Source organism: Gadus morhua, chromosome 23, assembly GCF_902167405.1.
Source record: "Gadus morhua chromosome 23, gadMor3.0, whole genome shotgun sequence".
NCBI lineage: Eukaryota > Metazoa > Chordata > Actinopteri > Gadiformes > Gadidae > Gadus > Gadus morhua.
In genome coordinates this window covers 19,922,875-19,950,772 of record NC_044070.1, presented here as the reverse complement: position 1 = coordinate 19,950,772, position 27,898 = coordinate 19,922,875, and the positions used below count along the sequence as shown (strand labels likewise).

General features: G+C 46.0%; 2 protein-coding genes and 2 long non-coding RNA genes across 4 annotated transcripts; 2 read left to right on the top strand and 2 right to left on the bottom strand.

Annotated features, from left to right (window-relative positions):
• Nucleotides 1-3,588: 3,588 nt before the first annotated feature.
• On the bottom strand, nt 3,589-5,042 carry LOC115537773 (uncharacterized). The gene is made up of 2 exons (XR_003974874.1): nt 4,294-5,042; nt 3,589-4,104 (listed from the first exon to the last, which is right to left on the bottom strand). It is a non-coding gene; the product is annotated as an uncharacterized LOC115537773 (long non-coding RNA).
• Nucleotides 5,043-10,004: 4,962 nt separating this feature from the next.
• LOC115537739 (V-set domain-containing T-cell activation inhibitor 1) lies at nt 10,005-13,730 on the bottom strand. The gene is made up of 4 exons (XM_030349796.1): nt 13,554-13,730; nt 10,484-10,801; nt 10,314-10,373; nt 10,005-10,109 (listed from the first exon to the last, which is right to left on the bottom strand). The coding sequence occupies exons 1-4, from the start codon at nt 13,621-13,623 to the stop codon at nt 10,051-10,053; spliced, it is 507 nt and encodes a 168-aa protein (XP_030205656.1). The 5' UTR covers nt 13,624-13,730; the 3' UTR covers nt 10,005-10,050.
• Nucleotides 13,731-22,761: 9,031 nt separating this feature from the next.
• LOC115537750 (uncharacterized) lies at nt 22,762-23,392 on the top strand. The gene is made up of 4 exons (XR_003974849.1): nt 22,762-22,822; nt 22,894-23,010; nt 23,088-23,201; nt 23,339-23,392. It is a non-coding gene; the product is annotated as an uncharacterized LOC115537750 (long non-coding RNA).
• Nucleotides 23,393-25,321: 1,929 nt separating this feature from the next.
• Nucleotides 25,322-27,605, top strand: LOC115537723 (protein NLRC3-like). Its single transcript, XM_030349771.1, has 2 exons — nt 25,322-25,404; nt 25,756-27,605. The coding sequence occupies exons 1-2, from the start codon at nt 25,362-25,364 to the stop codon at nt 27,588-27,590; spliced, it is 1,878 nt and encodes a 625-aa protein (XP_030205631.1). The 5' UTR covers nt 25,322-25,361; the 3' UTR covers nt 27,591-27,605.
• Nucleotides 27,606-27,898: the final 293 nt, after the last annotated feature.

Below are 27,898 nucleotides of genomic sequence, written 5' to 3'. Positions count from 1 at the left end.
GAAAGCCAATGTATTCAGGCAGGTTTATCCTCAGGTGGAATTTTCCAATGGTTTCTGTATGACTACAGTTCAAAAATTAACAATTGTCCTACCCTAACCCCGCTAGTATCTATTAGTAGGCCTAATATATAGTGTCAAACATATATAATACATTATATTATATGCCTAATATGTGTTATTGGTACCAAAAATCATCATCTTTCATTATTTATGTGGTTTTAAACATGGTCATATGTTTTATATTATCTAATTACATAGTTATATATGCAATTTGTCACTGCCACTGAATTAAGACCATAATTTAGAGAAAACACGATTGAAATTATTTGTTTGTTTTTGCGTGTCTCTGCTAACCAATTTGCAAAGCAAAGGAGGGGCGTGTCATCCCCATGGTTACGAGCCAGGGAGCACTTTGTAGTCTACCGTTGTTGTGCATGGGCGTTATAATGAGCGATATAATAGTTATAATAGTGTTATAATAATAACTAAGTGTCTGAGAATAACCCTCTCTGTGACACAGACATCAGAATCAACCGCTGCTCAGAACAGAACGCCACACATTCAGAGCAGAGAGGATCGTTCACAATGTGACAGAGCGGAAAAACAGGATGTTCTATTAGAAAGTAATGGTGACAAAATGGCCTAGATTACAATAATAATAATAATAATAATACATTTAATTTAGAGGCGCCTTTCAAGACACCCAAGGTCAACATTGGCAACGATCATGTGAGAAATATCCCCACGTGTAGATTTACCTTTACCTTTTGACCTTTAGATCTCCAAATAATCACAAAAAAATAAATAAATAAATAAGGAATTGTCTCCATATTAGTCAAGCTTACCTCCCTGAACGAGGACCTCCACCATGAGGAACACGGCTGTTCGGACCAGAACACCGTTGAGTTCTGCCATCTTATTCTTCCTTCGTGCCTCTTGGGCCTCTCAGTCTGCAGCTTGACGACTCAACTTCACTTCATTGGAACGATAACATGATCTGGGGAGGAAGAAAGGATCCTGTTGCAGGGCCACTCCTCCTCTCCTGTAGTTTGGCATATGTTTTTCCATTCGCCCTTTTGGGTGTGCCCTGTCAAACTGTATTTACATTTCGGAAAGGTCGAGAAAGGAAACCGCTGCAAGTAGCCCCTAGCCCCAGGGCCTACAAACAATCACCTATATTGTAATACAGATAAAACTACCCATCACATCACTAATAAATGACCATAACCACACCAATGCTTTCTACAAATTAAAAACAAAAGAGAAAATTATACAAAAAATGAGAGATAATACAATGTGAAGTAATTTACAATAACACATATTATAGAAAATGATGCAAAAAAATCAAAAGAAACCTTTCTCTTCATACGTAAACAGATGATTAAAAGGATAACATAAAAATAGAATCCTAATTCGAACCAAGGTGTGCTATATTATCCCTCTGAAACAGCTCTTTCTTTAATAAGAATGAGAACAATAACAATGACAACAATTACTTCACATTAAAGATGACCTAGATAATATTGTACCGCATTAAAACAAGAAACTCAGATTTGTCCTGTAAAAGCAGGACTTGAGCTCACCTCTCACTGTTAGGGTGACGAAGGTCTCCTGGTTGTACTGTGAAGTGCTGGCGTAACACAGGTACCTGCCCTGGTCCTGGAGGATCACCCTGGCCAGACGAAGGGATGTGTTGCCCCCTGAGATCTGGTCATTGAACAGGGAGGTCTGGAGATCAGAGAACAGGGTGGTGTTGGAGGCAGTGGCGTGGCGTGGGGATTTTTTTTGAGGAAGCCAAGTGAGGCCAAACCTTTAGAGAAAATAGTACGTTGCAGCTTGGTTGTATTTAATGCAACTATAAGAGCTATTTGAGCACCTGGTCATTTACCAGGATTTACACATGCCTGTAATCTGACACACACACACACACACACACACACACACACACACACACACACACACACACACACACACACACACACAGTAGGCCTACTCCTAAACATCTCATTAAATTATACATTTTATTATAAATGCAACCCCTCGCCGACCGAAATGCACAAGCCGCTAATAGTCAAAGAATCGACAGCGCGGCTGTCGGCTATTTCAAGTTTCATGTTCACGTGTGAGGGGAAAAACGGTCTGTCTAGTTACTGGACCAGATAAAATGAGACGGAGAGGTAATAAAGTCTGTCGGCACGAGGACCTTGGATTTATTAAGTAAAGTGGCAACGGTTATACAGAGTCATAAAGCGTGAGAAATCGAATATGTCTAAGTCCCTAATCAGCGCTGATGGTTCGTCCGGAGCTTCGCCTCCGTGGAAGGTCTGCTTCAGAAGAAGGTGAAGAGTCCCTGTGTGGTACAGTTTTATGCTGTATCCTCCTCTCGATGAGGTGTGTGCGTTTGAGGTGTGTGTGGTTCTGTGTGTTTTTGCTTGGCCTTGGCTCCCAGGCCCTGGTGTGTATGCCTCCTAACGGGGGAGAGCTCCTCATGTCTCCGGTGTGATAAATTAAAACGGGGAGAGCCCCCCCGAACTGTCTCGTGTGTGATAATTTAATGTGGCTCTCAGGCCCTTGTTATGGGCAGGTGTCTCTCTTGGTTCCTTCTAACGGGGGAGAGCTTCAAAGTGTCTCCTGTGTGATAAATTAATGTGGCTCTCCCGTTCTTGAGGATGACTGGTGCATTGTCTGAGTGTCCACCATCTGCCAGCCTGGGAAATGGGGCCTTCGGCTCCGGCCTTGACCTGACTATATATTATCATGTTTGTGTTCGTTGAGTTAGAGCAAGAGTTGACTATATTGTAATGTGTCTGCCATGTGATGTGCTCATCAGGCTAGGGTAGGAGTTAGCTATATTTGTAATGTACATGTGATGTACTCAGCAGGTTATTTTTTCCAACATGTGTAACAAGACTCACACAATCACAGTATTTGAGATGATAAATAACATGTGGCTTTTTGATTTACCGTGCCTCGCGATTGCCCGGGACAAGTTGGCAACGTCCACGAATCCTGTAGTGACCCAGGGGTTGTTGAGGGAGCACGAATCCTTGCCAAAAAAGAAGACACGGCCAGCAAAATAGTCGCTGAGGTTTGCTGCTGCAAGCTAGCCACTCCGTTCGTGTATAGTTTTCTTCATTGAACGTCCGAAAGAAGCCTTGCTTTCTCTCCACGCGCAGTTTCATCTTCGGTGTTGGCCTGCCATCGGATTTTATTTTGATTCGCTGCTGTTGTGGTAGTTTGGTAAAATTATTTTTAAGTAAATAATCTAAATCTCCACCCACCATAACTGCACTTGATAAGAAGGCTACTCAAAAATGAGAACAATTCAAACATGCTAATTTCGCGCGGCAATTTAATGGTGTTAAAGTAAAAGGATGCTCCAATGATTATGTATAATCATTGTCGATTTTCTTTTGTTTAATAATGTGATAATCAGCCACTTTTATATATTTTAGGGAACTATCTGTAAGAGAGTAGCTAACTCTCTGACCTGGGATCGTCTGGTTCTTCCCGTGCTGCTCGCCACAGTGTCTCTGCTCAGAAGACCATAACACAAAACTAAAATTTGAAATGACAAGCAACAGATGATTAAAATATATTCATTTATTTAATTTGATATGGTCACCATTAACTTAATGGGTACAACATAACACATCTGTGCAGCACCAGAGGCATCGTGTGTTTGAGGTGAAGCACGCTCATTTTAGACCTCCCACAGTGAGGCAGTGAAGACAAAGACAAACCAAAATACATCATTAACATGAATATACAGTATATAGTAAACTAAAATATATAAATGTGGTTGATTATTACATTATAATACAGATAAAACTACCCATCACATCCCTAATAAATGACCCAGAAATAACCACACAAACGTTTTCAACTAATTAATTTAAAATAAAAGAGAAAATGACACAAAGAACGAAATAAAATATAATGTGAAGTAATTTACAAGAGAAAATATTATAGAAAATGATACAAAAAATTCAAAAGAAACACTTCTCTTTAAACGTAAACAGATGAGGCTGATGCTGATGATGATTAAAAGTGTAACATAAAAATAGAATCCTAATTGTAACCAAGGTGTGCTATATGATCCCTCTGAAACAAAAAAAGAAAATTAAGATTATTCTTTCTTTAATAAGAATGAGGATAAAAACAGTGACAGCAAGACAGAACCAAATAACTTCACATTAACGATGACCTAGATAATATTGTACCGCATTAAAACAAGTAACTCAAAGTTGGGGTTAGGGTTAGGGTTAAGGTTAACCCAGGACTTGAGCTCACCTCTCACTGTCAGAGTGACGAAGGTCTCCTGGTTGTTCTGTGAAGTGCTGGCGTAACACAGGTACCTGCCCTGGTCCTGGAGGTTCACCCTGGCCAGACCAAGGGATGCGTTGCCCCCTGACATCTGGTCATGGAACAGCGAGGTCCTTCCCTTGTAGAGAGGGTCCTGGTGTCCCAGTTGGTCCTGGTCATCATAGTAGGAGTGGACCTGAACATCCTTCCCATTCACCTTGTTCCAGTGGAGGATGGTATCACTGTTTGGATGGAAGCGGCAAGGCAGCACACAGCTCCCCCCAAACACACAGCCCACCTGGGGGTCTGGAGATCAGAGAATAGGGGGGTGTTGGAGGCATACTCTTCATTAACTTTATTAAAACAAGATAACAACTTTATTAATCCCCCGGAGGGGAAATTCCTTTGTTTCAACAGGCCAGCAGCAGTGGAAAACACAGGATAAGGTACAATACAATAAAAATACAAAGTACTAATGAGAACAAAAATAGACGCTAAAGTAAATGCTGAAGTAAAGAAAAAAAGAACAAACGTTATAAACAATATAATTAATAAATTATAAAGTGTCAAGTGTAATTAGTAAATTATAAAGTGGGTAAGTACCAGTACTTCACATATTAAAGTGTATAAATGCAAATGGTGCATGTCCATAAGTAATACTACAAATGTTTATAAGTGATCTTGAATTGCTCGTAAAATATGACATCTGCAATCTGAGAGAGTGAAAGAAGACTAAGGGCCCCATCTTGCGCAATTGACTTTCTACCCTGACGCATGTGTCGTTGCTAGTTTGCAACTGGCGCAGAGCGTTCTTTTCCCTCCACCGCCACGCATCGGTAAATTAGGGAATGATCGTGTGCGTGTGCTGGCGCAAACGTTCCCAGGTGCGATTTTGCATTTTCAGGAAACAATTCCGCCACAAACCAGGAAATAGCTGGTTTAAGGTCAGTGGCGCGTTGTTCAGATGCTATTTTAAGGGCGCATGCATAATGTCGCTTGTGCACCTCGCGCATACACTTTGCTTCTCTCATCTACCTAGCCACACATTCTTGATAAATTATTTGGGAAAGAACAGCTGATACAGCGGTAATAAGTTGTACTTTTAAATCAATGCATCTGCAAACAACGTACAGCAAACATATTTTCTTGACAGAGACATCGTGTACAAGCCCATAACTTTTAGGATTGAGGAGTATTTGATCGTGAGAAAACATTGTTTTACCGCGAGTGAGTTTTAAAAATAATGAATGAATGCGGGCGCGCGTGTGTGCGTCCATCTGTTTAAACACACACGCAAACTAAACACGTAACGCATAATACAGTCCATGGCACTGTATATTAACGGGGGGACACATGCATATTAGGAACACGAGTCGATAACGATAATGCATAAAATACTGGTACGTGGTTTGTTATTGTATTGCGTATATCATTAAATAGAACCACAGTTACCGCATATCATATGTGTGCTAAGTTTTCTTTGCCGAAATTTATTTGTGGAAGAAAACGCTATTCCATGTGTGAATTAGGCCATATTATTTGGCCATAAACTGATCCATTTGAAGTTTAAAATTAATTTGGTCATGCATCTGTCCCATTGGAGACTGCAAACGCGCTGTCAAAATATCAACTCTTCAGATTCAAATGCACTCATGGCTCTTAAAAGGGATGGGAGCTGGCACTCTCATTGGTTTACTGCACGTTACGCCCAAACCCCATCTACGGGTGATTAGGCTACTTCAGACCAAGCCTATTTAGATTTGCGCCGGGCGCAAGAGTCATTTTTGCGCCGGTAAAATAGCAACATCGCCATAGAACCGCCCACAAAGCTACTTACATTTGGCGCATCTCACTTGCGTTTCAGACCGATAAAAAATAGGGACTAAGTCCTCTAAACTTATCCAGACGACAGACTTAGGTTGCATGTATTTTGAAGAATGTATTTTTTCTTCAGTAACACACATTTTTCAACATAATGTCTTTATCTTTCCCAGTGTGCTTTCGTCTCTCGACTTCTCTCACATCACCTGACCATTCTGAGAACCTGGGTTCGTCTTTAGAGACAGCTTTTGTTTCTGTATGAGAAAAGCGCGAAATGAAGTAAAAATATTACAAGCAGAATCAAGCAGTTGTATTTTATATTATTATTTTCATCATTATAAGTGAAACCTAAAGGTTATATTTGAGCAAAAAAGATTAGTCCGTTTGTGTTCTGGTGCTAGTCCAAATATCAAGCATAACAAACCAAACAAAAAAAGAAGTCTTGATAATAGGTTTGCCAGAGACGGTTTACATTCGGTCCAGCTTACCTCCCCGAACGACGACCAGCCCGGTCAGCAACACGACCGTCTGAATCACAACACTGCCCAGCACTGTCATTGTCTGTGTCGTCCTCTCTCAGCTGTACCTGTTGTTGGACTGCTGACAGGATCAGGAAACACCAACCTTAACCTGGACTGATTAGACCTCCTGGCTGACATTTATGACTTTTTATTGGCTTGGGATTAAGAATACGAGTAATGGATCACTTAGTTATTAAAATTAGGTTAGGAATATAATTAAATGGCAATATTTGTGAAAAATACAATTTGATCAAAATAAAGTGTTCACGTAAAAGCAGTAAGTGGTTTGTTATTTTGCATTCAAACAAATAATTTGTGATATGATGTTTCAATTCGTCAGAGGTATTTCAAGTGTACAATACATTTAATTGCGTGTGTGTAAAAAAGCTAGTCAGTATAGGTGAGAAGTTTATAGGGTCTGGTCAATAAATAATAATAGAGGAAATCCATTCTCTACTATTGATGGACTATATATATTGCACAGCATTTTTCTAATGTAGTTGTATTGATACAGTTTAATGTTTTTGATTAGGTGAGAGAGAAATTTAATTGAAAGGGATTTTTGCTCAGAAAGAAATAACACAAAAACTGCAGTGAGCTTTGAGATGACAAGCAAAATATATTTATTTATTTAATGCAGTGATATTACGCCACCCGGTGTGAGTGTGATTAGCTACTACAAGCCTTTTGAAAATCTGCCTTTTCATGTGTTTAAGTGACATCACAAGTGGGTGTGTCCACCTAGATGTATGCTGGATAGATCAGACTACCAGCCTACCCAGTTGACTGTAGCAAATGTTGCTTATCTATGCATCATACATCTAGGACGGGTGAACACTCCCACTTGTCCAACAGGAAAAGGCAGATTTCAAAGGGCTTGTCATGGCTAATCTCATCACACCTGGTGGCATTATATCCCCCCTTTAATGTGATGTGGTCGCCATTAATTTAATGGGGACAAAATGACAGATCTGCGCAGTTCGATTCCTGCCCGTGGTCTTTTGCTGCATGTCTTCCCTCCTCTCTCCCATACCTTACTGTCTCTCCCACTCTACAATAGAAAAGGTAAAACCTCAAAAACAAATCCTAAGAAAATAGAAAGCTTAATCGAGGAGACACCAATGTATCTGTCGAGTGTGTGGATGGTGGCTGGTTGAAGCAGCTGGTCCGAGTCAGACTGATGGACTCTGTGACTGGGTGAGGCTGCACACCTGTTGCATTGACACAGTCAATACAGCACAGCACAGTCCTGTTGCAAAACACAGTCTTAGACCAAGCCGACAGACCCAGACACACACACTGTTCTCCTGCATGGCAGCATGGATCGCCTACTTTCTGAAAATAAAGTGGCTCATCACGTTGCTGGCCTAATGAACATTGTTTGTAGTATAAGACGATGTACCATTGCCTTATCCCTTGTGAGCGGTGACTTTTAACACAAGGCATAGTAAAGAGACCAAACCAGAAATAATATTCTGTATTAAATAACCGCTCTACTGTCCTAATGTGATGTTTCATCAGGGGGCGCTGTGGCAATGTTTTCAAAGCTTGGTGGATTTGGCTTACAGTGGGACGCTACATGGAGGCCTGCAGGAGACATGCTGAACACCTGGCAGCATTTCAGGGCTACATTTCATGTAGCCCTGAAATGCTCCTACGCTCTTCCCCTTGGTTTTCCTATACCTGTATTAAAGTATTTATCGGACTCTGACTGCATACAACCTCCCTGTCTCATCCGTTCCCTTTCTAGATAGTCTTTGCACCCCAGTGTGTCCTCCGCTCCCTACAGCCCTGATATCTTTGTGTTTGATCTCCAAGGTATTTTGTTTTACCTGTCCGGCCGTTTGTGCACTCTGGTTTTATTACCATTGCATCATCTGGAATGTTTTCAGTATTTTCTTGTACCTTGTTTCTTGTATTAAGGCAGCCAAGTAATAGACTAAACTATTGGGTAACATTTTATAATAAGGTGCCATATAAATAGCAAACTAGTCATTATTATCTAACCCTTCATTAATATTTGCTAATTGTAACTAAAATATCTATTCGGCACAAGTTAATAGGTTCTTTTCGCTGACCAGTGTCGCTGGTTAGGGTTAAGGGTTGTGTGTTAGGGTTAGGTCCGTGTGTTAAAGGCACCCAGTGCAACTTTATGTAAACATTCAATGAAAAATAAACATTCAATTTCTAGTCTTTTTTACACGTGGTAAGTTTCAATAACTCCATACCATTACATATCGACATTCAAGGAGCAAAGATGAGACGTCGTTGTGTGGTGAGAACTGATAGAAAATCGTAAACAACAACAATCGCCGGTGGGGAGAAGCCATTTTTCCATTGACTGGAAGCCTGCTTTATTTATTGTAGGTTACAAAAAATAAAGAAAATGGCGGCATTGTTGTTATCGATTTTCTATCAGTTCTCACCACACAACGACATCTCATCTTTGCTGCTTGAATGTCGGTATGTAATGGTATGGAGTTATTGAAACTTACTACGTGTAAAAAAGACTGGAAATTGAATGTTTATTTTTCATTGAATGTTTACATAAAGTTGCACTGGGTGCCTTTAACACACGGACCTAACCCTAACACACAACCCTTAACCCTTACTACGTGTAAAAAAGACTAGAAATTGAATGTTTAATTTTAAGCCTCGAAAGTTGCACTGGGTGCCTTTAACAACTATTGTATGTTGTAGGTCCTTGCACCTAAAAATAGCACTAAATGTAAACTAGTATAGGCCACCACTCATTGACCATGCTGGTGCCTGACCCACATATTAAACCGACCTACCCACCCAACGTTAATGTTGGGGGGCTACACCTGTGATGACAGTTCTGGGAAAAGGGTCTATTGCTCAGTACGGAGCAAATGAATTGGATACCTTCAGGATTGTCATTGCTTCACCTCACAAATGTTTCTTATATTTCCTCCTCCAGCATCATTCCAATGCTGGTTGTTTGTTCTGCTCCAAAGAGCATCCCTTCACTCTTTGTCGCATCCCCTCATTCTCGTTTTCCCACTAGTTCTCATCCTCCTCTTTTCCCCTTGGTTCTGCCATACCTGTGTTAAATTACCCATCGGACTCTGACTGCTTGTAACCTGATTTATATGGAATCAGATTTCAGCCCTGATAGCGCATGTTTGATCTCCCTCGTGTTTGATCTTCCCTGTCTGGCCGTTTGTGGACTCTAGATTTATTGCATTCATTCTCCGGATTATACCATTGCCCCTTTTGGAATGTTTTTCATTTTTCTTTGTTCAAAGAGTAAAAACAAAGATTTATGAAAATAATAGCTTCATGATAATTAAAAAAAAAATGATATAAAAATGATTCAATAAATGTTAGCAAAAATGATGTTAGAAATTATTACTTTTTACACGTAAACAGATGAGGAAGTTTAAAAATATAAAATAAAAAATACTCCTAATTTGATCCAAAGTGTGCCATATGATCCCCCTGAAAAAGAAAGAAAATGTTTATTATTGTTTATTTGATAAGAATGAGAATAATAACAAATAATAATAATGAAAGAAAGACGCATCCTAATGCCTTCTCATTAAACATGCCCTAGATAACAAGGTTTTACACCCGATGTCTAAGGTGGCTTATCAGTTCCTGGCCCAGTGAACATGGTTCAGTAAAGAAGTCCTTCAGACTTACAGGTGACAGTGTTGTTCTCTAGTGCAATGTACACTGTAGCAACAGGAGTTGGATCAGGAGCTGCAACAACATGACAGCACATTAAAACAAGAAACTCAAAGAGTTCTTTGCTCAATATTTCATTTTGTTATAAAAATATGACATCCCATAAAAACAGGACTTGAGCTCACCTCTCACTGTCAGGATGACGAAGGTCTCCTGGTTGTATTCTAAAGTGCTGGCGTAACACAGGTACCTGCCCTGGTCCTGGAGGTTCACCCTGGACAGACCAAGGGATGCGTTGCCCCCTGAGATCTGGTCATGGAACAGGGAGGTCCTTCCCTTGTAGAGAGGGTCCTGGTATCCCAGTTGGTCCTGGTCATCATAGTAGGAGTGGACCTGAACATTCTCCCCATCCTTCCTGACCCAGTGGAGGATGGTATCACTGTTTGGCTGGAAGCGGCAAGGCAGCACACAGCTCCCCCCAAACACACAGCCCACCTGGGTGTCTGGAGATCAGAGGACAGGGTAGGGTTTGAGGCATGCTCTTCATTAACTTTATAAGCATGTGCATAAGTAATGCTATGATGGTGATAACTGATAATAAGTGACTACTCCTCAACAAATCCTATTGAATCGCTCATAAAATATACTTTTTTTTTTTTTTTTTTGCAATCTGTGGCAGTGAAAGACGACTCTGTGTTTTGGTGTGTCTCCCTGTGTTTCCCTCCTGTGTTGATTACTGCTCCCTCCCCTAATATGTCGCTTCTGTTCCTCGTTGGGTGTCTTGTGTTTTGTTACTTAAGCCCTTGTCTTTCCTTTGTTCCTCGTGCTGTCATTGTGGTTTGTTGGTCCTGCGTGTTCTCTGTGGTTACCTGTGTTCCCTTGCTCTTGCTCCTTGCCTTAGCCTTTTGGCGGAAATAAAGTGCAGTTTTCCCTAAACCGTCTGCATCTGGGTCCTACCTGCCTGCCTGCACCCACAACCCTAACACGATGTCCTCTTAACTAATCCAGACTTTGGACTCATGCTCTTTGATGCCTTTCAGAGCTTACTTTGTTCAACACACTTTTCTTTTCTACGTAGTGACTTTATCTTTCCCAGTCTGCTTTCCTCTCTCGCCTACTCTCACGCAACCTGACCCACCTGATAGCTGGGGCGGCAGTAGCTGTCCGTAACCGCAAGGTCTCTGGTTCGATCCCCGGCTCCTCCTAGCTGAATGCCGAGGTGTCGCTGAGCAAGGCACCTCACCCTAGCTACTGGCTGTCGCCGTGCATGGCTGACGCCACCTTCGGTGTGTGTGTGTGTGTGTGTTTATGAATGGGTGAATGTTAGGCCATATTGTAAAGCGCTTTTGGTGGCCACTGGTTACAACAAAAGCGTTATATAAATGCAGTCCATTTACCATTTACCATAACTTTAGTCTCTGTCTGAGTTAAGTTCAAATTATGTCAAAAATTATGTGAGCAGAATCTAGTGATTCTAGTAGGAACTCAAAGTTTCAGATTTAATCAATGTGTAGCGACAGGAAACACACTAAAAGTCACTGAGAGGCTGAGGTTGGCTTGGTTCCTTGTCTGATACGCTTCCAAGAAAGATTTGCAGAGATTCCATTTTTTAGTAATGAAAAATATCAACTTATTAGAACATACACAAAGTATAATCAAGATAATTACATTAATCAAAAGAACGTTGCGAAAAGTATGGTGAACCATTCAGCCTCTATTCCTCCATACAGGTGAACAGGTAATATGTACTAGCACTCTAATATGCACCAGCACTTTATTGTGCACTGCACTTTAAATGTGACCTAGCACTGTACTTTTGACTAGTAGGTAGGACAAATTGCACAGCTCAGATCTTCTTACACTCTGGTCCCTATCTGGTTACCAGTTATGTACTTTCTTTTTGTTGGATGTTCTGTATGTTCCATGTTTATCTATGCAGCAGTACCCTGTCTCTTAACAAAATTTCTCCCATGGGAGACAAATAAATTAACTTGAACTTGAGTGGAACAGCTAAATAGGTGAACAGGTGAACAAGTGAACACGGGAACAGGTGAACAGCTGAACAAGTGAACACGAGAACAGGTGTACAGGCAGTGGCGGTGGGTCAATAGAGGGCGCTAGGGCGCCACCCCTCCGTGAAATATTCACTTGAATATATCTGCCAACTATTAATCAACTATTATCAATACGAAATAAATCAACAAAAATACATAGCGTTTATCCTCGTTTAATTGTGATATACTTGTCACTGCCAGCAACCATTTAAATGCGTCTGAACGTCAATGAAATACATTTTAAATAAAGCCCTCCTCCAAGTCAGGGGCGACGGCCACGTTAACCTTTTTCTGTCTATCAAGCAGAGAAAGCTTTTCATTGGCGCAAGAAAATTCGCCCTCGTGTCGCACCAGTGTGCGCTCCAGGCCAATGGTATCGCTTTCTTTTTTGTTATCACCACATTATTGGACAATTCAGCGAATCATTCAAATAGGCTACCTCCCTCAGCAGCATTCACGCAACAAAACTTTTAGAGAAGAGATAGATCGCTAACTAGCAGAGTTGTAAGCACTTTCCATCCTTTTCAGTGGATGAATTGGACTCCCCAAGCAATGCTATACTTAAAAGGAGCAAGTAAGTTACATATTAATTTAGTCTTTTGGCCTGTAGCAGCATTTAAACAAAATGAAGCAACTGTCCCATATTTTTAACTGCATTTGAAGTAGACATTGAGACTCACAAAAAATAGACGCTATAGGACGGTGATCATGATTTGTCTCAATACCAGAATAACAACAATGGTTCAAATAGCAATGGCTGGTGGAATGGCCAGGTCTGTATATGCAGTGTAAGCTTGTCCAGGCCCTGCAAGTCAGGATGTAGGCTATGAATCTGAATGAATAGTAGGTAAATAGGTAGTGGCCATCCCCAAAATGCACCAGAATACAGGAAATCAAATGTATTAAATTCCATTTTTTTTATTCCAGACCCCCTGTCTGTTACTGTGCCCCAACATTACAAACCCTAGCTAATAACTATGCCACGAATATTAACCCAAACACAAACCTAATATTATATCAATGGAATCATTCCTGGCTACTTCAAATGAAAAATAAACATTTTATTTTGTATTTAATCTTATTATTTTCACCATTAAACCTAAAGGATATATTTGTACAAAAAATATTATATTATATATTATATTATATATTATATATATTAGGTTTGCCAGAGAGGCGGTTTAGATCCGGTCCACCTTACCTCCCTGAACGACGACCAGCCCCGTCAGTAACACGACCGTCTGAATCACAACACTGCCCAGCGCTGTCATTGTCTGTGTCTTCCTCTCTCAGCCGTCTAAAAACAGAAGTTTAGAAATGCTTTCCCAGAAAACATCGGGTCAGATACTACCTCAAAATTGAGGTTGTCTGTGTGTTAAGGTCCTAAACCTCCTGACTTTATGACCGTACCAACGGTTATTTTGTAATGTAGAGGTGTGTGCTTTTTTCTATTTATGACAGGTGAAGGCCGAGCCCACAGAGGAGGGGGCATGTGCAGCCAGATACACAGACACAGACATACAGTTACACACATACACACAGTTACACAAACAGACGCACAAACAGACGCACACACACACACACACACACACACACACACACACACACACACACACACACACACACACAGTTACAAACATAGATACACAGACACACACACAGATACACAGACACACAAACTGACGCAGACACACAAACAGACAGCTAGGTGGAGGTGGCCGGTCCAGCAGGGACCTGGGGGGGGGGGACAGCACACGTTCAGAGACACCTCTCACATCCCCTCGGGGAAAGCTTTTAGAATGCTGCTAACCAGCTGGGCCCTGGCGAGCCTCTCTGGCTAGCTCACCGCTCCTGACTTTGGCCATGCAGCGGACTTCTCCTTGTGAACCTTTAGAGAGACGCAGGGCGAGCTCCCATCTGAGGCCTCGGATTATTGTGTTGTATGCCTTTTCTATTGTTTGTTGATGCATGTTGTGATGTATCGTTGTTTGTACTATTATTACAAATGTATATGATCATAAATGTCCACAAGTATTGGGGGCTTTTTTGCGTTTGGAAATCTCATCTGTCTTAGACGAAATATCTGGTCAAGGAATTGCCACGACAACACACACACACACATCATTCATGACTCTATAAACACAAACACACACACACATACACATACACACACGTATGCAGACATAAACACACACAGACACATATGTACATAGACATGAACACACAAACACCCGCACACACACATTGTTTATGAATCTATATCCACACACACACATATACACAAACTGTGGCATTTCCCCGGTGCCACGCCCCCTGTTCGGGAGAGTCGAGGCCGGGATATACCGCCGGTGGCCAACAGCCGGCGACATACCCCGTCCTCCGGAGAGCCGCAATCGGGGAAACGAGGAACACCTGGGCGGGAGGCACCCAGGAGTTAAAAGGAGGCCACCAGCCGACAGAACGAGGAGAGTCGAGTGGAAGAGAGGACGACGCAGAGGACCGAGACCCCGCACCGTGAGCCGCACGGCGGACACGTGGACCACGACTCAAGCAACCCCCCGCCTTGGATGTACAGCGTGCGCTTGAGAAACTGTTTGATACCGAGTGCAATAAACCGCCGTTTGAGGCTTTGGACCCTCACACCCTGCCTGGTCCTTGCTTTGAGCCTTCCTACCTAACCGAGTTACCACATATGGTGGAGAATGCAGGCAACTCGGTCCACGCACGGCTCCCGGTAAGGACCCCACCCCGCGTTTTGGGCAGTGGCTTTTCGTTTTTGGATTTTTTTCTCTTTTTTTTTCCCCGGTGCGGTTCCTCCGTTCGCGGAGGTGAATACCCGCGGACGTAGATGCAGAACCCCGGGACAGCCGCAGGACCAGCCGGCCCGAGAGAGTCGGACACCAGCCTGGCCCTGCTGACGGAGGCGGTGCTCCGCCTGACCCAGCAGGCCACCCGCGACCCGCCGATCACCGCCCCGACGAGCCGGCTCACAAAGCTAGGACCCGACGACGATGTCGAGGCCTACCTAGAAACATTTGAGCAGGTGGCAACCCGGGAGGGGTGGCCAGAGGCCCAGTGGGCCTGTATAGTGGCCCCGTTTCTAACCGGACCCGCCCAGCAGGCGAGTCAGGACCTCAACCCCGGGGACGCGTGCCTATATCCCGCACTCAAGGCGGCCGTCTTGGCCTACTATGGACATAGCCTTGCTGCGAAGGCCCTAAATTTCCACGAGTGGACGTTCGACGTCCGAGGACTCGTACGGACCCAGGTGGCCCACCAATGTCGGCTAGCCCGGAGGTGGCTGGTGGACGGAGCGGGACCCAGCCCCGTGGATCGGGTCGTGGTGGACAACGTCGTGCGGCAGCTGCCCCCCGACGCCCGGAGGGTGCTGGCCCACCACCACCCTGAGACCGTGGACGACCTCGTGCGCCAGCTGGAGAACTGGCAGGTGGCCCAGCGGCTGGCGGCGGGCCCGAGGCCCAACCCCCGGGCCACCCGGAGAGAGACTCCGACACCGCCGTCGAGGACCCGGCCGTCCACCCCGCCCCGAGAACGAGGGGAACCCGAGATCCGGCGCTGCTACCACTGCGGACAACGGGGACACCTGGTCCGGGACTGTCCCGACCGACAGGACGTCCCCATGCCCTCCGCCTGCACTGCCCCGAGAGACCGCCCCACCTGTATGCTGGCGACCTGCTGGACACAGGGCGACAAGGACTCCCCCACCGTCCCCATCAAGGTGATGCACCAGGACACCCATGCCCTGCTGGACACGGGGAGTGCCGTGACCCTGGTGAGGGCCGACCTAGCCGGGGGCAGACCGGGAACCCCGATGCAGGTCTCCTGCGTACACGGCGACACCCGGACGTACGAAACCTGCCACGTGGTAGTACGCACACCACAGGGGGTCTTCGTCGCCCGGGCCGGGATAGTACCGACCCTTCCGGTGCCGTTCCTGATCGGCCGGGACTGCCCCATCTTCACCCGCTTCTGGAGCTCCATGAGGGGGAACCGAGGGGGACGAGAGCTGCACCGTCCCGCCAGCCGAAGCGGACGCCCGGCCCAGCGAGGGGCAAGGCGCCCGCCGACGCGAGAGTCCGGGTCGGAGTCCGGACCCGCCCCGACGACCGCCGCCGACCACGGACCAGCCCTGGGAGCGACCCGCCGACCGACCGCCACGCGGACCGAGACGGACGACACGCCGGGTTCCGGAGGAGAGGGTCCGTCGGCACCGGGAAGCCCGCCCCGATCCACCGGGGACCAGGTACGCCCGGTACCGGGAGACGGAGCCGGGCCCAGCTCCGACACCGTTACCGCCTCCGAGAGGGGGAACACCCCCGAGGAGCCCGAGAGCTCCCCCCTAACTGAGCTATCGGACTTCGCCCAGGCCGGGGGGGAGAACTCGGCCCGTCCGGGACAGTTCGCTACGGCCCAGCATCGGGACGATGCCCTGCGGCACGCGTGGGGACATGTGGTCGCCCACGACGGTCAGGTGAGGGACTCAGTGAGCCACCTGACCCACCCCCACTTCTGCACTCAGCGGGGGTTGCTGTACAGGGTCGACGTGCGCGGGGGGGAGGTAATACAACAACTGGTGGTACCGCGACCCTACGTGTCGAAGGTTTTGTTCATGGCCCACACACACTTGCTCGGCGCACATCTGGGCATGGACAAAACGCGAGAGCGGGTGGTGGCGCGGTTCTATTGGCCCGGGGTTCGTAGAGACGTAGCGCGTTACTGCCAGGAGTGTCCCGACTGCCAGCGCGTAGCCCCGCGGGCAGTGGAGCGGAGCCCGCTCATACCGATGCCCATTATTGAGACCCCCTTCGAAAGAATAGCGCTGGACATTGTAGGACCCCTCCCCAGGACGAGCCGGGGTCATCGATATCTCCTCGTCATATTAGATTATGCGACCCGATACCCCGAGGCCCTCCCACTGCGTGCGGCGACTAGCAAGGCGGTAGCCCGAGAATTAGTGCTACTCTTTAGCCGGGTGGGGCTCCCAAAGGAGATCCTCACCGATCAAGGCTCGTGTTTCATGTCCCGCGTAGTCAAGGAGCTACTAAAACTGCTACAGGTCTCCCAGCTCCGGACCTCGGTATACCACCCGCAGACGGACGGGCTAGTCGAGCGGTTCAACCAGACCATCAAACGGATGCTCAAGAAGAGCATCGAGGCGGACGGGAAGAACTGGGACCAGTTACTCCCCCACGTCCTCTTCGCCATTCGTGAGGTGCCCCAGGCTTCCACGGGGTTCTCGCCCTTCGAACTCCTTTATGGGAGGAGGCCCCGTGGAATACTGGACCTCGCGAAGGAGGCGTGGGAGAGTCATCCCTCTCCACACCGGACCACCATCGAACATGTGGAGCTCGTCAGGGACCGAATGGCCAAGGTCTGGCCCATAGTCCGAGACCACCTCACCCGTGCACAACAGGCCCAGGCGCGCGTGTATAACAGGGGGGCGCGCGTGCGGAACTTCCGACCGGGCGACCAGGTCTTAGTGCTGGTTCCAACCAGCGAGTGCAAGTTTCTCGCGAAATGGCAGGGGCCGTACGAGGTGGTAGAGGCCGTGGGGCCCGTCAACTACAAGGTGAGGCAACCCGGGAGACGCAAGCCCACCCAGGTGTATCATGTGAACCTATTAAAACAGTGGCGGGGTGGGGACGACCCCCCCCTACGGGCCCCCATGGCCTTGATGGTTCGGCCCGCGATCCCTGAGGTCCCGATGGGGACCGACCTCAGCCCCGCACAGAGACAAGAACTCGGGGAGCTGGTGCTGCAGAGCCGGGACGTGTTTTCGGACGTGCCCGGGCGGACCTCGGTGATCTCTCATGAGATCCGGACCGCTCCGGGGGTGACGGTTCGGATCCCGCCCTACCGGGTACCCGAGTCCCGGCGCAACGCCATCCGAGCCGAGGTGGAGCGGATGCTGAAACTGGGGGTAATTGAGGAGTCCCGTAGCGCCTGGGCTAGCCCTATTGTGCTGGTGCCCAAGCCGGACGGGACCCACCGGTTCTGTAATGACTTCCGCCGGTTAAATGAAGTGTCTGACTTTGACTCCTACCCCATGCCTAGAGTAGACGAGCTGATCGAGCGGCTGGGGCCGGCCCGGTACCTGTCCACGCTGGACCTAACCAAGGGGTACTGGCAGGTCCCCCTGGCACCGTCGTCCCGGGAGAAGACGGCCTTCGCGACGCCGGGGGGCCTGTTTCAGTACACTGTCCTGCCCTTTGGTGTCCACGGGGCCCCCGCTACGTTCCAGCGGATGATGGACCAGGTCCTAAGGCCGCACAGCAGTTACGCCGCGGCATACATCGATGATATAATCATCCACAGCGCCAGCTGGGACGAACACGTCAAGCACGTGCGGGCCGTGCTTAACGGCCTACGGGCGGCCGGGCTGACCGCCAACCCTGCAAAGTGCCGGTTGGGGCGGGAGGAGACGGCCTATTTGGGGTACCGGGTGGGGAGGGGGAACGTGCGACCCCAGGAGGACAAGGTGGCGGCTATCCGGGAGTGGCCCCAACCCCAGACCAAGAAGCAGGTGAGATCGTTCCTGGGGCTGGTGGGGTATTACCAGCGTTTTATCCCGGGGTATGCCACCCTAGCCTGCCCCCTGAACGACCTCACCCGGAAGGCCCTCCCGGATAGGGTCCAGTGGACGGAGGCCGCGACGAGGGCCTTCGAGGACCTACGGGGGGCCTTATGTAGTGAGCCGCTACTGGTCACCCCTGATTTTAACCTCCCCTTTACCCTTCAAACAGACGCGTCCGAGGTGGGACTAGGTGGGGTCCTGTCCCAGGCCCGGAACGGAGAGGAGCACCCGGTGACCTATCTCAGCCGGAAGCTCCTCCCCCACGAGCGGAACTACAGCACGGTGGAGAAGGAAGCGCTGGCCATTAAGTGGGCCGTCAACAAACTAACCTACTATCTCTTAGGACACCAGTTCGTCCTGGTGACGGACCACGCCCCACTGAAGTGGATGGCCACCGCCAAGGACACGAACGCACGGATAACGAGGTGGTTCCTGTCCCTCCAGCCCTTCTCCTTCACCGTGGAGCATAGGCCGGGGCGGGAACACACCAACGCCGACGCTCTTTCCCGCCGAGATGCGTGCGGGGGCTGGGCCCCGCGCACGGAGGGGCATAGGCAAAGGGGGGGAGTGTGTGGCATTTCCCCGGTGCCACGCCCCCTGTTCGGGAGAGTCGAGGCCGGGATATACCGCCGGTGGCCAACAGCCGGCGACATACCCCGTCCTCCGGAGAGCCGCAATCGGGGAAACGAGGAACACCTGGGCGGGAGGCACCCAGGAGTTAAAAGGAGGCCACCAGCCGACAGAACGAGGAGAGTCGAGTGGAAGAGAGGACGACGCAGAGGACCGAGACCCCGCACCGTGAGCCGCACGGCGGACACGTGGACCACGACTCAAGCAACCCCCCGCCTTGGATGTACAGCGTGCGCTTGAGAAACTGTTTGATACCGAGTGCAATAAACCGCCGTTTGAGGCTTTGGACCCTCACACCCTGCCTGGTCCTTGCTTTGAGCCTTCCTACCTAACCGAGTTACCACAAAACATAAAGACATAAAAACACACAGCCGCACACACACACATGCACAGACATATGTACACAGACATACACACACACACACACACACACGTACACACACATCGTTCATGGATCTAAACCCACATCAGGTCTGTGTGCCGGTGTTAAGCAGCAGGTAACATCAGTGTCTCTCGTGGTTCATCTCTCAGCCCTCTCTGTGTTCAGCTGGGCTGCTGAGCGTCAGATTAGAGGGGGCCGCTTGGGTCTGGGGGGTCCTCACAGTCCTGACGTTGTTGAGGACCAGCTGTTAGGGGGACGTTTGAATACCTGTGGACCCATGGGCGTATCTGTAGTGCATCGGGTTGTTGAGCAGCAGCTGTTGGTGCTCTGAGGGGTCAACCCGCTCAGTGGAAGTACAACACTTTGTGTTTGATGTAAATAGTCTCTTACAAAAAAATATATCTTCCTTTGGGTTAAGTAGGTTGTATAAAGATTCACTTTCTAAATGTGTTTTAAATTTTGATTGATGATGAATAAATATAAAAACATAATTCAATAGTTTCCTAATAAAGGGCTCTGAAATGTATATTAACTTTGATAAGCCTAACAAAGCAGATGTAATAGTTGTCGATGGGAAAATATTTCAAATGAATATTGATTAATTGTGTTCAGTGGGTAACAGCACAGCAACAGAAGTTATTAAAGATATGTGCACCTGTTTATGATTTGTATTTGTTAATAAACCATAAAGTTAATATCCATCTCGATGGATCCAAATGTATCTATCACATGTAGTCTCATATGTCAGTTTACACTGTCTATCCCCTACCTGTTCCTTAATCACATCAGTATTCACTGTCTATCCCCTACCTGCTCCTTAATCACATATATCAGTATTCACTGTCTATCCCCTACCTGCTCCTTAATCACATATATCAGTATTCACTGTCTATGCCTTACCTGCTCCTTATATCAGTACTCACTGTCTATCCCTTACCTGCTCCTTGATCTCATATCAGTATTCACTATAAGTGGTGTTGAAATAATGCGCATCTGTCTGTTAATCAAAGCCATGTGTTGTTACTTATTGCATGTGGAACCACTAGGGGGCAGTGAATCCACCTCGATGTAGTTCACCTTCTGGCCAACATGATTAGCGCGAAGGAGACACAAAGTGTGTGTGTGTGTGTGTGTGTGCGTGTGCGTGCGTGCGTGCGTGCGTGTGGTCCCTATAAAGTCCACATGAATACTAAAGACTATATGATCAGGGGTCAATATATATTGTCAATATATTGACAACATATTTTGAGCTCTCCGTCTGGCTCCACATTACTGGGTGGAGTCGTGGAACAGCAGCCTATAGGAGGCTATAGTCTTAGAGGAGTACAAACAGGGAGGGGCAGTGGTCCAACTGGTTGGTTCACAGCATCATTACCTTGCTATGAGTCGGTTTGGTGTGGCTCACTTCATTACAGCAGGAAGAAGACTAAGGTACTGTACTCGACTCTGATCCCTGATACATCATAAATGCTATTCACTTCACTTAATCACTTATTGTCACTTATATATCATCAATAGGAAGATGCATTGTTATGTTGTTAATATTATTTTTATGAGTATTAATATGATTACGAGGTGCGGAGAATACATTATACAGTTGTAATTGGTTGTATACAGTTGTATGCATTATACATCTTGGTAAGTGAAGGTGTTTAAAGATCATCTTGTTCTGGTTCTTGTTCTCTGTGGGCCTTTATCACAGCTCTGGTTGTCATGTCATATGACACGAGGAAGTCCATATATGGTGCTGCCTTCAGAGCGGTTTAACCAGCACAGGGAACAGTTGGTATGATTTCAGCATTGTGAACTTGATTTTGACACATTTGAAGCCCTTAGAGACCTTTTGAGTGGAATGATGAATAGTTGTTACAGTTATTAATTAATAATTATTAAAGGCACCCAGTGCAACTTTATGTAAACATTCAATGAAAAATAAACATTCAATTTCTAGTCTTTTTTACACGTAGTAAGTTTCAATAACTCCATACCATTACATATCGACATTCAAGGAGCAAAGATGAGACGTCGTTGTGTGGTGAGAACTGATAGAAAATCGTAAACAACCACAATCGCCGGTGGGGAGAAGCCATTTTTCCATTGACTGGAAGCCTGCTTTATTTATTGTAGGTTACAAAAAATAAAGAAAATGGCGGCATTGTTGCTGTTATCGATTTTCTATCAGTTCTCACCACACAACGACGTCTCATCTTTGCTGCTTGAATGTCGGTATGTAATGGTATGGAGTTATTGAAACTTAATACGTGTAAAAAAGACTAGAAATTGAATGTTTATTTTTAAGCCTCGAAAGTTGCACTGGGTGCCTTTAAATAGTTATTGGAAACATCTGGGCAGCATCTCCACATATTTGCTCTTATTGAGAGTGAGAGGGTCTATGAATCTGCATCTTGGAATGACCACCTTGCCTCTCTGCCACAGTAAAGAGACAACAGCCCCCCAAAAAGCAGCTCACATAAAAACAGAGAGCAAACCAACACTGAATTGCCGTAGAAACAATATGTAGTTGTGTTTGTGTCCAGGTCTCCAGTCTACTATGGATGAGGAGAGAGAGGAGGGGGCTCCTACCTCTCAAACCACTCTGTCTGGGAAACATGGCCGCCAGAGCAAAGCAAATAGGTAAGAAGAGGATCTCACTGTCTGTGACTGTTGTCCTTCTCAGAGCTCAGCACTGATATCTCATGACTCCATCATCAGTCTTAGTACAAGCTTTGTGTTTGTTGTGTTGAAGCCCAGAGCAGCGGGAGAGAGCAGACTCCCCTGGACCCAGCTGTGTCTCCTTGAAGAGTGACCGCTCTATGGATGATCCTTCTAACTTTAGAGATGGAAATCAGTCTATTGAGAAGAGGTGAGGATTTATCAGATATTATACAACTATATCTATCAGACATCCTTTAATCCTGGTTCTTGTTTTTCTAGAAGAGTCCAGAAGGAGAGAGCGGACTCCCCTGGACCCAGCTGTGTCTCCTTGAAGAGCGACCACTCTATGTATCATCCTCCTGAACTTAAAGATAGACGCCCCTCCAGAGAGGAAGGGTAAGGATTTGTCAAAGATTATAAAACTACAGCATCTATCAAACATCCATAAATCCTGGTTCTTGTTTTTCTATAAGAGTCCAGAAGGAGAGAGCGGACTCCCCTGGACCCAGCTGTGTCTCCTTGAAGAGCGACCGGTCTATGGATCGTCCTCCTGGACTTAAAGATGGACACCCCTCCAGAGAGGAGAGGTAGTAGTTTCCAACAAACTAGTAGTTTTACTGACTGATATTTACAATCAGGAAATTTTTGTCTTAAAAAGATACTGTGTGTGTGTGTGTGCGTGTGTGTGTGTGTGTGTGTGTGTGCACGCACGCTGTCTCCACAGGCGACCACAGGAGAGGTCAAAGGTTACCAGTGCTCAGTCTGTACAGCAGCATCAAGCAGAGCTGATCAAGGTGTGTAAATGAAACAAGACATTTGACTTCAGCTCTAAACAGGGGCGCCGTAAAGGGAGGAGGGGGGGGGGGGGGGGGGGGGGGAATTCATCATAATCAAGTTAATATATTTCGAGTGAAAATGTTATCTAAAAAACGTAGCAATTTAAACAAACAAGGGGTTTGTTCCTCCATGTTTGGCTAAATGTTCAGTATAGTCTATATATTCCACCTCTCTCTCTTTATTCCATGGTTCAGTCTTGCGTGGATCCAGTTTTCAGCACAGGTCAGCTTCCACTCGGTGAGCTTACAAGCAGAACAGACGGAGAACAGACTGTCAGTAGTTTGACACGTCGTCGTTGATGTAGAAGTCGGGGTATCAGAAACAGAAACCTGAGGGGGAGGAAAAGGTCACCCAGTTTATACAAATAAAGGTTTTTATTCATTCCCCTACCTGTTGTGCCCATTATCACAGAGCTACCTAGTGAATCATAAAATCTTATATCAATCAAATAGTTCTTCATCAAACATGAAATTCATAAATATAAATCAATAAATGAGGGAGACAGGTGGATGACCCGGGAAGTCTGTTTATTTAGGCCTTCACTCATTTTCTTCTACTTATCAACTATACAGCCAGGGTAGGTCTGTGAATACTGACCCCTAGTGGTGAAAAGTAATGGCAGAGTATGAAGACAGTCTGTGTCTTTTCTGTCCCATTTTACTGAGGTGTTTAGAGCCAGTGTAACATTACTGGCATCTGACAAACTTTGGGAACAAATTTACCAAAATGTAAAGCACCACTGAATTTCATGAATTTCTCAAGAGGCAAGCCTTTTGCCAGAACAGCAACAGTAATGAGAGATGCCACTCATGTATAGGGCTGGGATAAACGATTATTTTTTAAACGATTAATCTAGAGATTATTTTTTTGATGCATCGATTAATCTAACGATTAATTATTTCAGTTTGTTTCGATTATCGATGTTCTCCCCATTAATTGACTAATAGCAACTTATACATGTTGATTTACATATCTGAAGGAAAAAAACATGAATTCCTTAACATTGCAATACATGTTTATTGCCTTTAAATTCCAAAATAAAAGTGCAAAGTAATGCATTCTTAGAAGTCATCTGGAGCTGCTCTCGGGGGGCGCCTCTTCAGGTGCTGGTGCATTGCCGTGGTGCTAGAATGGAAAGTCATCTCCATTTTGCAAAGACGACGTATCACGGAATCGTTTCCTTTTACATTAAAGAATTCCCATACTTTAGAGGAATGAGTGTGTGGAGCCTTGCACTTATGATAGTCTGAGGAGCCACTCGCGTTGCTACTACGCTCCGGCGCCGCCATCTTCGTTTTGGGTTTTTCGAATCTACGCGCATTTTTCACGTCGACGTAATTTATGCGTCGACGTCATCGATGACGTCGACGCATTGTCCCAGCCTTACTGATGTACCTTTTACATTCATACATCAATGGTCAATGACAGCAGGCTTAGTATTAGGTAATTAGCAGTACGCTACTCTAGAGCAAGTCTATCAATCTATGGGTGGTCAAATGGATTTTCTAGGCTGGTGGGTAGTCTAGGTTGGAGGCCCAATATATTATTTGATAAGGCCCCCAATCTCTAGTGGTGCCCCTGGCTCAACATGGGCAATAAAAGCATCTCTTGTGGAGCTCCAGTTTTCCCTCTATAGACCAGGGAGACGTTAATCTAGGACAGATGCTTCTGATGTCCTCAGTTAGTTCAAAGTAAAGTTCTCCTTGATGTTTGTTCTGTTCCAGAGGGCTGAGGAGAACGCACACGCTTTTCTAGACAAGGAGCTGAAGAAGCTCTGGAGGGATCTCTTCTCAAATTACCCACAATGCTCGGAGAGTCAGAGGGAGAAGGAGGAGGAGCTGGATGATAAGAACGAGGAGCAGAGGAGGCGCGCCATAGAGGGAGTGGTAGACATCACAAAGCTCTGCCTGATGGAGATGAACCAGGAGGAACTGGCCGACAAGCTGGGGAGTGGTAAGATACTCATGTATAGGTTAAATGGTTTGATCCAGATATGTAGGGTCATTGTGGGGGTATCAGGTTGAATGTTTTGATCCAGATATGTAGGGTTATTGTGGGGGTATCAGCTTAAAGAATTTTAAACATTAAACTGCAGATCAACAGCAGAATAATTCAGTGAAAGAGATGCACCACTATCTTGTAATATCAGGTTAGCAAGTCACTGATACCACTGATACTCAACAACGACAGCACTACTAATAAAGTTATAAGATCCATGTAAGTAGTACATAATTGCTTGGAAATATGTAATAGTAATATTGCTTGGAAATATGAATGGTATGTGTCTTCTGGTTTGTAATTTAGGAGCTGTTGCGGTCCAGTGGCAACATGAACTCAAGGCTCATCTGAAGAAGAAGTTCCACTGTGTGTTTGAGGGAATCGCTAGAGCCGGAGAGCAGAGACCTCTGAATGAGATCTACACAGAGCTCTTCATCACAGAGAGAGGCAGTGGAGAGGTCAACAAGGAACACGAGGTCAGACTGATTGAAAAGGCATCCAGGAAAACAGCCAATGAGGAAACACCAATCAGATGTGAAGACATCTTTAAACCTGGACAAGATAAACCAATCAGAACAATTATGACAACCGGAGTGGCCGGCATTGGTAAAACTCTCTTAACCCACAAGTTCACTCTGGACTGGGCCGAAGGCAAAGCCAACCAAGACATAGACTTCGCATTTCTCCTCACTTTCAGAGAGCTGAATTTACTGAAAGGGAAAGAGTTTAGCTTACTGAAACTTCTTCATCAGTTTTCAATTGAAACCAAAGAATCAGGAATCTACAGATACAACCATGACCAAGTAGTCTTCATCTTGGATGGTCTGGATGAGTGTCGACTTCCTCTGGACTTCCAGAACAACCCGATCTGGACGGATGTCACCGAGCCGACCTCAGTGGACGTGCTGCTGACAAACATCATCAGGGGAGTCCTGCTTCCCTCTGCCCGCATCTGGATAACCACACGCCCTGCCGCAGCCAATCAGATCCCTGCTGAGTGTGTTGACATGGTGACAGAGGTGAGAGGGTTCACAGACCCACAGAAGGAGGAGTACTTCAGGAAGAGATTCAGAGAGGGGACAATGGCCACCACAATCATCTCTCACGTCAAGAAATCTCGAAGCCTCCACATCATGTGTCACATCCCAGTCTTCTGTTGGATCACTGCTACAGTTCTAGTGGACTTCTTCAAAACATCCCAGAGAGGAGAAGAGGTGCCCAAGACCGTGACTCAGATGTACAGCCACTTCCTGAGGGTTCAGTCCATACAGGGGGACAGGAAGTATCATGGGCGAGCTGAAACTGATCCACTCTGGAGTTCGGAGAGCAGGGAGATCATTGTTTCTCTGGGGAAACTGGCTTTTAACCAGCTGGAGAAAGGCCAGCTGATCTTCTACGAGGCAGACTTGGCAGAGTGTGACATCGATATCAGAGCAGCCTCAGTTTACTCAGGAGTGTTCACCCAGATCTTTAAAGAGGAGTGTGGACTGCACCAGGACAGGATGTTCTGCTTCGTCCATCTGAGCATCCAGGAGTTTCTGGCTGCCCTTTATGTCTTTCTGTCCTACATCAACACTGGTGTCAACCTGCTCTCAGAAGAACAGCAAACCTCCAGGGAAGCTGAACTCCTCCCCCTCTACCAAAGTGCTGTGGACAAGGCCTTACAGAGTGAGAACGGGCACCTGGACTTGTTCCTCCGCTTCTTCCTGGGCCTCTCTCTAGAGACCAATCAGATGCTCCTACAAGGTCTGCTGGGACCAAGAGGAAGTAAATTACTGGACAATCTAACAAAAAACGTTCCATCGGGGCAGACAGTAAGGAGGTCACAAATCAATAACCAAATAGTCCATTACATCAAGGAGAAGATAGGTGGAGATCTCTCTCAAGAGAGAAGCATCAATCTGTTCCACTGTCTGAATGAACTGAATGACAGTTCTCTAGTGGAGGAGATCCAACAGTACCTGTCATCAGGAAGTCTCTCCACTGAATCTCTCTCCTCTGCTCAGTGGTCAGCTCTTGTCTTCATCGTACTGACATCAGAAGAGCAGCTGGACGTGTTTTACCTGAAGAAATACTCTGCTTCTGACGAGGGTCTTCTGGGGCTGCTGCCATTGGTCAAAGCCTCCAAAACATCTCTGTAGGTTCACTCTTAACATGTATTAACAATACAGCACTATACATAATACTAGAATATAAAAGTTGTAGTAAAAAAAGTTCAAAAAAAACTTTTTTAAAGTTCAGTTGTAGTGCACTAAGAACATGTATTGCAATGCACACAATACAATATATATAATACTAGAATACAGAAGTTACAATAACATACAACATATCTGTAGGCATACTGATAACATGTTTTACGATACACACTATATACATAATTCTATAAAAGTAATATTATGATACAGTTTTCTGTTGAAGCATTTTTGTTAGTATCAACATTGTACACCTA